The 12,701-nt window shown below is 49.0% G+C and overlaps 1 protein-coding gene across 1 annotated transcript in view; it reads right to left on the bottom strand.

Moving 5' to 3' along the window:
* Positions 1 to 4,652, bottom strand: part of NXN (nucleoredoxin) — a 78,998-nt gene extending 74,346 nt beyond the window's left edge. The window contains exon 1 of the mRNA XM_087972143.1: positions 4,218 to 4,652. Coding sequence (XP_087828269.1) covers positions 4,218 to 4,601 — 384 coding nt within the window. The 5' untranslated portion in view covers positions 4,602 to 4,652. The remainder of the gene's footprint in view (positions 1 to 4,217) is intronic.
* Positions 4,653 to 12,701: the final 8,049 nt, after the last annotated feature.

Below are 12,701 nucleotides of genomic sequence, written 5' to 3'. Positions count from 1 at the left end.
AGCGGGGTGAACAGAAGCAAATTCCATTTATCTGTTAGAAGTTGAACTGATAAATTAATAAAGTCCCAGGTTTTAAACCCTTCCAGGCTCCTTCAACAGATCCTTTGGGCTAACATCTGTAGCCAATTAAGAAATCAAACCAGATTTGATTTCAACACATTAAACAAGCATCTTTTCTCTTCTCTTAGCCCGCTTCCTTCAAACCCAAAGCAACGAAAAGCAAAAAAAATAAACAAAAGCTTTCTCTCCTCCCCACACAGATCAACCAGCCGTGCAATCTCTGAGCGTGTTTCACATGGTGGTTTTGTCCACCCTCAATGAGGACTAGACACTTTCTCCAATCGAAATCCAGCAATAATAATAACTGAAAATCTGTATCGCTGCCCAAACTTCCATCAATTTTGGCGACGAACATCGACGCGAGGAACAAGCATTGAAAAGTTGGCTCTTCTTGCAAAACACACCCTGAAGGTGTTTTAATATAATTTCCCTCCCCTCCCTGACATTAAAGAAGCAGCAGGAAAGATGAAAAGAGAAGAGAGGGGGGGGGGAATTCTTGCATTTGGAAATAAAAGGGATGGTTCACCACGGGCTCAAATCATCTTCCTTCATGCCCGAATTGCACCACAAGTAGTTGCACGCATTGTGCAAAATCACCTTTGCATGAGGAATTAAATCAACAGGTAGCAAATAACTTATATATATATATATTCCTCCTGGCCCAGCCCTTAACCCTCAAGGAAATTCCAGCTCCAGTTGCGCAATGAATCTCAGACATGTCTCTTCAGCTCCCTGCAAATTTCTGACATATTTTTGATACATGAGTGACGGCTGCCACGGCTATTTTAAACCGCGAAGCGCAAGGAAACCTACTCTACAAGCCAAGGCAGGTTGGATGCAGAGCAGTCTTGCTTCTTCAATTAAAGACTTGCCCGATAACATCAAGCTTCTAGACCTCATTGTGCGCTCTTCCTTGCTCCATCCCACCGTAAGCAGAAATCACAAAGATTGTGCACAATTAAATAATAAGAGTGAAATAAATTGTTTCTCGAACTCTTGCTGGCCTGCTTCGATTGTACCCAAATATTGCCACAATCCAGAATTGCACACTGTTAAAGATTTCTCACTGTTGGCACACCGCTAAATTTCCCCAAGGGCTTCTTGGCTGATTTTATAATTGGAAAACAAGGAATAATGCAGTCTAAAAAAATTAAGTGTTTGCACAATCCCAGCGTGTGAAATAGTTCTGTACAAAACCTCGGTGTTTGTCAATGTGAATCAAATATCTTTCCCCAAACCCCTTAAAAATTTAACCCATCTCCTGGGTTAAATTTTGTTTGGCGTTTTTCCTTTGGCATCTCTTCTAAAAATGAAACATTGGCCTAAAAGTGTTGCTAAAACTAAGATAAACAAAAATATTCTTTTTTTGGTTTTTTTTTAGGCTGATAGTTTTGGGGTCTTATTTGCAAATTGACACCCCCACACCCCAAAATAACCCTCTTGGTGCATCTCTAAGCATAGCAAATTTAATTTAATTTAATTCAAGCTCAGTCAAAAAGGGCGCACTCTTTGTTAAGGTCAGACTTATCAACATTTCACGTGCCAAAAAACAAATCATTTGATACTATTTGTTCTGTGAAAGTACTGAAAAATTAAATGTTCTACATGTCCTCACTGCAAACCAGCTATCATTGGGGGTCCTCCAATATACAAACACGGCTTCTTCCTATATCTGTTGAAATGATATATGTACACATTTATGAGAATAAAACTCCACATTCATGAACCTCACCATTAAACTTTTATCTTGAAGGTTTGCCATATGTGAGTGTGTGTGTTGTGTGTGTGTTTTAATTTATTGCAGCCTAAACAAAGAGGCGCGTGCCATTTTAAAAATTAACAATGCATTATCTTGTGTTTACAGATCATAACACACCTCGCCCAATGTACGACCTAACAGGAGCTGCGATTCATGGCAATCTTAAACATTAAAAAAATATATCTGAATTTTCTTATGAGAACCATATAGAAAATAACGAAAAATTAGAAGGTTTGGGGTTTTGGGGGGAGGGCTGTCTTGCATCCACCCACCATTCTGGGCGGAATTGAGCAAGATTAGGAATTCTGAACAGATGTAAATGCAGATTTTTTTTTCCACCCCCAGTTATGGCGCTGGACAATGGCATCTACCACCCCGCCCTTTGCGGCTGTGAACCATGGGTTTCCGAAGCCAACGGCGAGACAATCAAACATTGGTTCACCCTTAAAGTCAAAGACGGTTAAGGAAGATCATGGAAAATAATAGAACGTAGGGTTGTTGTTTTTTTTAAAGGGAGGGTTAGGAGAAAAAAAATCATATTTCTGCTTAACTTCAGCTTCTTCTGACCAATTTTATTTTTAAAAATGCCATTTAATCTGGACGGATTCTTTTGCAACCCGGAGGAAAACAGCGATGTGAATTTTTGCAGATTTCCCAAAAAAATCCTTTCATGAAAAGGAACCCCAATTTGAACCCTTTTTTTCAACCCTCCCTTTTTTTTGTATGTGTTTTATCTGAATTAGGGCAGGTCCAGTTTGGAAAGGAAAGACCACCCCCCTTCCAAAATAGGATGCAGAATGGTGATTTATTTTTTTTTGCAAAAAAAAGAAAAAAAATTCATTTGATTGCCATCTAAGGGAAAGGAAACCTATTTAATAGGGTCACCGGGACCCCAAATTCGGGCAAGAGGGGGGGTGGAGAGAAAAGAGGAGGGGGCAGTTTGCAATCCGGAACTGTTTGGTTGAAAGATAGACACCCCCCCTCCTCATACAATCCCACTCCCCATTATGCAAATCTACAGTATTCCCCATTCCACTTTTTTTTTTGCAAAAAAAAGGTTTTCCCAGGAAGGGTGGGGAGCAACAGTCAGCTTTGCATTTTTTTTTCTTGGCCCCCCCCTCTCCATCATCCAGACCCCCGCTTTGCAAAAGAGGGCAAGGCCCCGGGACCCTCAACAATTCCCTGCTGTCTAAAGGGGGCTTTAGACTCCGTTTTTTCTGGGGAGGGGGCTCCAGGCTGGTTCGCATCTCCTCCATCTCCCCTGACTTGACTGCCCCACCCTGCTTTGCAAAGAAAAGGCCGGGAAACCGCCCCCCCTTTCCCAAGAGTTCCCTGTTCTCTAAAAACTCTGTTTTTAGGGGAGGGGGTGGCCAGGAAGCCCCTCTCCTTTGGAGCTGGAAAGCAGGGGAGGGGGCATCAGGCTGCTTCCCATCGCCCCCCCACACACACTTTGCAAAGAGGGCCCAAATCCCCCTCCCCTAGTTTCCAGCACTCTAAAAGGGGAGGGCTTCCTCTCCGGGATCAACTCCGCTTTTTTTCCCCCGCGGGAGGGGGCTCGGGGCTGGTTCTCATCTCCCCCCTTGCCCCTCTTGGCGACCCCCCTCAGCTTTGCAAAGAGGGCAAAGGACCCTCACCCACTGTTCCCTGCTCTAGGAAGGGAGGGGCTTCCCCACCACGATCAACTCCGTTTTTTGGGAGTGGGGTCGGTAAAGTGTCCCCCGCCCATGCCGACTCCTACCTTTGCAAAGACCCCCTCCAGTTTCAAGCTCTCCAAAGGGAAGGGGCTTCCCTGCCCCCCCAAGATGCGATCAACTCGTTTTTCCAGGGAAGGAGTCGCGGGGCTGGTTCTCACCTCCCCACAGCCCCCACCCCAATGCTGGGACCCCCCAGTTTTGCAAAGCGGGCCCAGACTAGTTTGCAGCGCTCAGAAGGGGAGGAGGGGGCTTCCCAACCGGGATCAACTCCGTTTTTTTTTCCCGGGAGGGGGCGCCAGGTTGGTAAAGCCCCCCCCCCACAACAAGCCAACCCCTTATTGGAGGGGCAGATGGGTATAAAGCCCCCAATAAGCCGACCCCCTAGCTTGGCAAAGACGCCCCTCCCCTAATTCCCAGCCCTCTAAAAGGAGAGGGGGTTTCCCCCTCTGGGATCCACTCCGGTTTTTCCGGGGAGGGGCGCCAGGTTGTTAAAGCCCCCTCCCAAATATGACGACCCCTTAGCTTTGAAAGACGCCCCCTCCCCTAAACTGGGAGGGGCCTTCTCTAGCCCCCCGTCCCCCGAGATGCCATCAACTCCGTGTTTTTTCCTCCGGGAGGGTCGCGGGGCTGGTTCTCGTCTCCAAAGCCCCCAACCCACGATCAGGGGACCCCCACCCACCCCCCTCGCCCCCTGCCCCCCTCACCTTCCGGCGCTTGTCGGCGAAGGGCAGCGCCAGCCAGGGCATGGCCCGCGTCGCCTCCTGCCAGCGCGGCTGCTCCTGCTCGGCCGAGACGAAGACGATCTCCAGGCGCTGCTGGGACGGGGCGGCTGTGGCGGCTCCCCGGCGGCTGTAGCGGCAGCGGCGGCTGCAGCGGCAGTGGCGGCGGCGGCGGCTCTCCGGGCCGGGCTGGAAGCGGGCGTAGAAGGCGGCCAGGTTGGCGGCCACTTGGGTGCAGGGCCCCCCGCCGCAGTAGCCGAAGTAGAGCCCCACCAGCGAGACGCCCCGCGCCGGCAGGGACGCCGTGCCCACCGCCGAGCCGTCGGGCGCCGCCAGCGCCTCGCCCAGCAGCTCGGCCAGCGCAGCCATCGCCTGCCGCCCCCCACGACCGCCAGGCCCGCCGCCAGGGGCGCTGACGGGCACCCCAGGGCCCCGCGTGGCGCGGCCCGCCTCCTCCCCGGAGACCACGCCCCGACACGCCCCTCCGGAGCCCAGGGACACGCCCCTCCCCACTCGCGCGGGAACACGCCCCCTCGCCCGCCACCCCCGCCCCCGCGTCAAGCGCGCGGGCGGAGTTGGCCGGGGGGCTGAGGGGAGGGTTTCTTTTAAAAGGGGAGGGGCAGAGGGAAGGTTGGGGGCTTGTTCGGGGGGAAATTGAGGTCCTGTGAAGGTGGACAACTCAGCCCCCACTTTTCCTCTTTCCCTTTAAAAAGCCCCCCCACTTTCTCCTATCCCTCTCTCATACCCTCCAAAAGGAACCCCAATGTTGGCCGTCTTCACACGTGTATGAGGGAGGGATAAGAGAAAGGGGGGCTTTTTAAAGGGAGAGAAGGAAAGGTGGGGGGCTGAATTGGGGATTGGAGTCGTGTGAAAGCGGCCAACATTGGGGTTCCTTTTGGGGGCAGGAGGGAGGGATAGGAGAAAGTGGGGGGTTAAAGGGAAAGAAGGAAAGGTGGGGGGCTGAGTTGGAGGGAATTGGGGTTGTGTGAAGGCGGACGGTATTGGGGTTCCTTTTGGGGGCAGGAGGGAGGGATAGGAGAAAGTGGGGGGCTTTTAAAGGGAAAGAAGGAAAGGTGGGGGCTGAGTTGGGGGAATTGGGGTTGTGTAAGGCGGATGGTATTGGGGTTCCTTTTGGGGGGTATGAGGGAGGGATAAGAGAAAGTGGGGGGCTTTTTAAAGGGAGAGAAAAAGGTGGGGGCTGAGTTGGGGGATTGGAGTCGTGTGAAGGCGGCCAACATTGGGGTTCCTTTTGGGGGCAGGAGGGAGGGATAGGAGAAAGTGGGGGTCTTTTTAAAGGGAAAGAAGGAAAGGTGGGGGGCTGAGTTGGAGGGAATTGGGGTTGTGTGAAGGCAGATGGTATTGGGGTTCCTTTTGGGGGCAGGAGGGAGGGATAGGAGAAAGGGGGCTTTTAAAGGAAAAGAAGGAAAGGGGGCTGAGTTGGGGGAATTGAGGTCCTGTGAAGGCAGCCAGTCCTTTTGGGGGGTATGAGGGAGGGATAGGAGAAAGTGGGGGGCTTTTAAAGCAAAAGAAGGAAAGGCGGGGGCTGAGTTGGGGGAATTGAGGTCCTGTGAAGGCAGCCAGTCTTGGGGTCCCTTTGGGGGTCAGGAGGGAGGGATAGGAGAAAGTGGGGGGTTAAAGGGACGGAGGGAAAGGTGGGGGGCTGAGTTGGGGGAATTGGGGTTGTGTGAAGGCGGACGGTGTTGGGGTTCCCTTTGGGGGTATGAGGGAGGGATAGGGGAAGGTGGGGGGATGAATTGGGGGTTCTTTAAAAGGGGCTGGGCGAGGGAGGGGCAGAGGGAAAGGTGGGGGGCTGGGTTGTGAGGATTGGAGTCGTGTGAAGGCGGCCAACATTGGGGTTCCTTTTGGGGGTAGGGAGGAATAGTTGAGGGGGGAGAGGCTGGGTTGGGGGTTATCTTTGAAAGGGACAGGGGAAGATGGGGGGCTGGGTTGAGAGCAGTTGGGGAATTGGGGTCGTGTGAAGGCAGCTGGTATTGGGGTTCCTTTTGGGGGATACGAGGGAGGGATTGGGGAAGGTGGGGGCTGGGTTGGGGGTTGTTTTAAAGGCACAGAGGGGATAGAGTTGGGTTGGGGGCAGTTGAGGAGTTAGGGTGAAGGTGGCCCATTTTGGGGTTCCTTTTGGGGGTACAAGGAAGGGGTAGTTGAAGGGGCTGAGGGGCTGGGTTGGGGATTGTGCAAGGGAGGGGAAGATGGGGGCCTGGGTTGAGGGGAATTGGGGTCATGTGAAGGCAGCCAATATTGGGGTTCCTTCGGGGGGGTAGGATAGAGGGATAGGAGATGGTGGGGAGGCTGGTTTGGGGCAGCCCCCTCCAATTCAACTCCAGGGGGGATTTGGATCGTGTGAAGGTGGCCAGTGTTGGGGTTCCTTTTGGGGGTACGAGGGAGGGGTAGTTCAAGGGGTTGAGGGGCTGGGTTGGGGATTGTGCAAGGGAAGGGCAGGAGGGAAGATGGGGCTGGGTTGAGGGGAATTGGGGTCGTGTGAAGGCAACCAGTGTTGGGGTTCCTTTTGGGGGTACAAGGTGGGCTGGGTTGGAGGTTCTTTTAAAGGGTCTGTGTGAGGGAGGGCAGAGGGGACAATTGGGGGCTGGGTTGGTGGGACCACAGCGGCCAGCCAAGCTTTGGTTGTGTGAATGCAGGCAGGCGGGATTGGGATTTCTTTTGGCGGGAGGGAGGATCATATGAACGTGGGCAGTATTGGGGTTCCTTTTGGGGGAGGTGGGGCCTGGCATCCACCAGCCAGTTGGTTTGGGGGTTTCTTTGAAGGGGCTGTGCGAGGGAGAGATAGCGTGCTTTATATTTAGATACTTAGATTAACAGAGTTGGAAGGGACCTTGTAGGTCATCTAGTCCAACCCCTTCCCCAAGCAAGAGACCCTACCCCATTTTTGACCAATGGTAGTCCAATTGTTTGTGGGGGGGCGGATCCCAAGTGCTCAGAGACCAACCAACCAAAGTTCGGTTGTGTGAATACGGGAGCTCTTTTTGGGGGGAGGGTGAATGAGGGAGGGGCAAATAGAAAGTGAGGGGGAAGGTGGGAGGGGAATCCCAGGCACTGAGACGCCATGTTGGGATTTCCTTTGGGGGTGCGAAGGAGGGACAAAAGGGAAGAGACCCTCCGTGTTGGGCTGCTCAGACGCCAGCTAGCCAAGGCTGGGTTGTGCGAACATGGGTGGAATTGGGGTTGTTTGGGGTGGGCTGTGTGAAGGAGGGATACGGGGTGAGGGGCAGCTGGATCGGGGACACCGCAAGGGCTCCCAACCAGGAGAAGCTTTTTAAAAGGTTCAAATTCATCTCAATCACCCATTTACACCCAGTTGAACAATCTATAGATGGGGGGTCTTCACAAACTTGGCAACGTTTAAGACTTCTGGACTTCAACTCCCAGAATTCCTCTGCCAGCATGGAAGGCTGAAAAATGTGGAGATCTAAACTGCAGATCTAAACGTGGTTTCATCCCAACTTCCCCAAGCTCACAAATATCTTTTTTTTTTTCTCTTTCTCTATTTTACCCTCGCTTAAAACAACCCTGTCAGGGAGGCTTGGCCAGAAGAGGGAGCTTGGAATTACCCACTGCCTTTAGTGGCTGTGGGTGGACTCGAACCCAAGTCTTCTCTGGTGGGAAAAGTTGGGGACAGAAGGTCTTCTGAAAAAAAAAAGAGGTATGAGCCTTGATTTTTTTTTCCTGCGTTTTGGTGGATTCTTTGTACATCGTGCCAGATTAAGTCGTGTTTTTTTTTTTTTTCAGGAAAGAGGGGAAGTTAATTTGGCCTTTAGCCAAACCCTGAAATGAACCATGTTCGTTTCCAACTGCAGGAAAGAAATGTTCTTGGAAGGACAACAAACCAGGATGTGAGCAAGCCTCAGTTTGTCACAGCCCAGCATTTCCTCCAGCTTGTGTTCCCTTATATTACAAAGCCACTAAAGTTAAACCAGCTAGCGACTGGGTGCTTTCTGTTGTCTTAAAATTGGTGAATGTTGGGCTGTTTCATACACAGGGATTGCTTGATTTACGACCACATTGGAGGCTAAAATGTCTGCCGCTAGACTTCTGTTAAGTGAGATTTGGCCCCGTTTTACACCCATTCTTGCCACGGTTCTTAAGTAAATCATTGCAATTGTTACATTATTAACACGGTTGTTAAGTGAACCTGGCTTCCCCATTGACTCTGCTTTGTCAGAACGTCACAAAATCGAATCCCGTGTCACTGGAACACTGCAACTGTCATAAGTACATGCCAGTTGCCAAGTGTTTAAATTTTGATCCCGGGACCAGGGGATGTGACCATCGTAAGTGTGAAAAACAATCGCAAGTCACTTTTTCAGCGCTGTTGTTAACTTCAAATGGTCACTGACATGCTGGCTGGGGAATTCTGGGAGTTGAAGTTCAACCACCCTTAATGCTGCTGAATTTGAGAAAAACTGGTTTAAGTTGATAAAGGTGGCTTTCCCACAAGACAAACCAGGTTTGGCTTTGTTTCTAAAAAGATTGGCATGCAACCAACCCTCTCGGGGGACAGAAAACACCCCCTCCCCCCCCAAACAAGCCAAGATGGCTGAGTGGAGTATTCAGAAGGACAAACTCTGCTGAGACCCCCAAATCTTGAGAAAAAAATATGATTTTTTACAAAACTTCCATGGGAAAAGAGTCACTGTGAGGTTCAGGCGCCCCCTTGTGGCTTCCAAGTAGCCCTGCATTTTGAAAAGAACATCTTTTTAATCTTATTTGAATTTATGTTATCGAATTTAACTCGTTGCATTAAAAATCTTCCGTTGATGGAGCTCAGGGTGGATTTACCGTGTGACTCCCATTTGATATTGGTTTTATTTCTTTTAATTATTTCTTAGATTTGCTTGACACCCATCTCGTTTGGTTTCCTCCTCTTGCATCAGGGTTATGTCAGTAACTTTAGGAAAGGGGACCACCAAGTAACTTTTCTGCCCCGTTTTGCCTGGGTTCTCTTCGTCCTGGTGAGAAGCTGTCCCTAAATTTCTGATGGACAACGAGGGCGAGATCTTTGATCCAAGGCTGAATGCTCTCCTTGGGGGTATCTTCCTTTTTTTTTTTTTAAAGAATGAGTACTTTGACCTGTTGAGTGGTAGAATCCTAGCATTGGAAAATGACCTTGAGGTCATCCAGACCAACCCTTGCTCAGATTTGACTCAGGGAAGAGATCTTTTTTTCTTTTTAGGATTGGATTTCCAATCTTGTTTCCTGGCCTACCTTGAAGGGAGGTTTGAGGACAGTATGTAATTCTTACACATGATCTGCAATATTGCTTAAATCAGGGGTCGCCAACCTTTTGGACCTCAGGGACCACCAAACTCATAATTTTAAATTCCGCGAATCGCTAATACGAATTTTGATTAACGGTGGCTTGCTCACGTTGGTGGGAAAGTCGGTCCCATATTCCAGAGCTGCAGTAGTCACAGGACTGGCCCTTTGGTCATCCCGGAGCAGCTGCTCCTCCACCTGGGTGCACCGGCCTGCCATGGGCTGGAGCAGCTGCTCCGGGATGACCAAAGGGCCAGTCCTGTGACTCCTGCAGCTCTAGAATATGGGACCGAATTTCCCACCAACGTCAGCAAGCCACCCTGGGGCCGATTTCACTCCCCTGCCGTTGGTCTTACCTCCCAGTTCCAGCTCACGTGGCTCTACTCAAGGTAAGGTTTGCGCTTGGCCAAAGGGTGGGGGCTAGCAGGTGGGCAGGACATGTGGGCAGCGCAGCCTTGTGTTCCCACATAGCCTGGATTAATTGCTTTGGGTGGAGTGCTTTATATATATATTTTCCACCCAGTACCAATGGACTACATTTGTGTCCATTGGTATAGTCAAATAACCATCATTTATAGTTTGTCAGAAACCATTATTTACTTCCGGTTTCTGGCACAAACCACCATGGATTCACTTAAACAACCATCGCATTTACTTGAACCCCCCCCCCCCAAAAAAAAAGATGGGGAAAAAATTGGGTGCAGTCACCTGATGACCCATTTAATGACCGTCACTCAATAATGGTTGTAAGTCGAGGACTACCCGTATTTAAAGGTCTCTCTTATCAGAGAGACTGAGAGATTTGATGGGGTCAAGGGAGTGAGAATCTAGTTTCTTTTGGCAGGTTCATGTCTTGACGTTCGCTGACCGACTTTTGCTATGTTATTTGGGAACTTTAGGAAAACAATGGCATGCGTCAGTCCTTGTGGCTTTAGGATGGCCTTTGGAGATGAACCATCCACCGTTTTAAAAAAAATAAACAGTTAAAATATACTCTGTGTGGTAACGCTCAATGGAGCATGTTAGGAATCTGTCCACCAATTAGTTGGGTTGGCAATATATAAACCAACAATGTATGTTTGTACCTGTTAGGGATATACACCCTAGCAGAACCTGCACGGCAGTCAGGCAGGCAGGCAAATATGTGAGATAAACGTTGTTGTAGTTTACACTCAGTAAAACAGATACAATGTGCTAGTTAAATAGTTTTATTCCAGTAAGATTTTTAGCATAGTCAAACAGTCCATATATCATACACTTAGTTCAGTCCGTCCAGGGATTAATCAGTTGCAAAGTCCAGTGTCAAAAAAGAGTTCATTAAACTTACAGATATCAGTCCAGTAATTTATCTCTTCGCAGTATGAGATAAGCAGAAGTAAAAACTCTTTTCTTCCTTCAGCAACAGCAGAGAACTCGTGGCAAAAGTTGCAAAATTGGGCGCGACTCACTTAACAACTGCTCTTGCTTTATAGCACCAGAAGTGTGGCGAGAGCGCGGTTGTAAGTCGAGGACCACCCGAGGACATAGATGGCATGGTGACATTGATTACTGTAAGGATATATGGGTGTAGCATGCGCGGAACGGTCCAGAATCAGATAGCTCCCTAGCAGCACCTTGAAAATTCACCCTGTTTTATGCACATCAAAAATTGGGAGCTTTAGTGTCGACTCATCAAACTGCCATGTTTTGACCCACCACACAGTGCCTCCTTGATACAGTCAGTCGCTTCAAACCCTCAACAGTTTTCTTTTTTTTAAAAAAGCAATTTTATCAGTGGCGTGTAAAGACACCTGGATATATATTCAATGTGATTTTTTTTCCTTTTTTTATCTGTTTTATTTTATTCCAAAAAAGTTAAAATAAACTTCAATTTTTTTTTTAAAAAAATTTTTGCGCTGCCGCCTGGATTTGTTCACAATGTGATTTCCAAGTGCCTTTAAGGCAAGTTAAATCTTTCCTGGCCCGTGCTACCCCCATCGTTGGTCCAGGCTGATGGTGAAACTTGTGCCATGCATCCCTGGGGATCCGATCCCAGGCTGGATCACTTTGCAGATTCTTAGGGGTGGCTGCTAATAGTGAGAAAGGAATTCCCCAAGCAGCTACTCTTTGAATACTTCCCACATGTTGCTATCCCGCCCGTTCTCAAACAGAAAATGGATGACCAACCTAAAGGCACGGTGGCAGCTGCTGGTGAATCCCGCGGAGAAAGAAGTGCTGCGGAGATACAAGGCCCTGTGGCGTGAGCAATAAACTGAGGCACCTGTACAGCCTGGAAGGGCTCTGTGGTCATAAGTTTTTTCACCCGGGTGGACAAAACAGCTGGGAGGTATTATCTGGATCAGGTTGCCTCAAATTCGCCATAAGATGATCTGTGTGGAACCGCATGCAAATGTCGCGTGGAACCACCGATTGATACGCTCGACCTGACCATCTGTTTCTGGTGTGTAACCCCCACAGCAGGCATGCCGTACACTTGGGCCACTTACTCTCTTTCTCATGCCCCTCAGGTTGTTCTGGGTGGGGGAAAAGAAAGAGGGAGAGGAAGATGTACCGGCAAAAAAAATAATAAGCTAAGGTGGGGTCCAAGAGAAATGCATCAAAATAGATTAATGCATGGAACCAAATGTAAAATGCAAAAGTCCAAAATCTAATCTCATAACAATAATGGCTGCTTTTAAAAAGTTATCCAATTTTTCACATTGTTAAAAAGCAAAGCTTCCTTTCAAACACCATGCATCACATCACAAAAGTGAAGGTGACACCCCACCTGCCCTGACAGAATCCTCAGGACTTCCTTCTCTGTGGCTGTTGGTCCAGCTCAAGATCTGAGCCTAAGATAAACAAACCGAACAAAACAAGCAGGTCGTCATGCCATACAGGGGTCAAACTCTCAAAGGACCCAGGAGTTTGGAGTCCAGTAATTTATCTCTTCTAGTATGAGATAAGCAGAAGTAAAAACTCTTTTCTTCCTTCAGCAACAGCACCCGAGAACTCGCAGTTATCACACCATCAATCCATCATCGTCGGCAAGCAATCCAGTAAGCCAACAATACAGTTCAGTTCTCTTGCTCCCTCTTATGGCGATTTACAGCCGTACCCAAAATTACATGCTTTGCAGTTAAAGTGACACACACATATAAACTCACTATCATAGTTTATATATATTATTTTACCCAAACC

The sequence above is a fragment of the Notechis scutatus genome, chromosome 1 (assembly GCF_049901735.1).
Source record: "Notechis scutatus isolate UNSWTSFEM ecotype Mainland chromosome 1, rNotScu1.2, whole genome shotgun sequence".
In the NCBI taxonomy this organism is placed as follows: domain Eukaryota; kingdom Metazoa; phylum Chordata; class Lepidosauria; order Squamata; family Elapidae; genus Notechis; species Notechis scutatus.
This window is presented reverse-complemented; position numbering and strand designations above follow the sequence as displayed.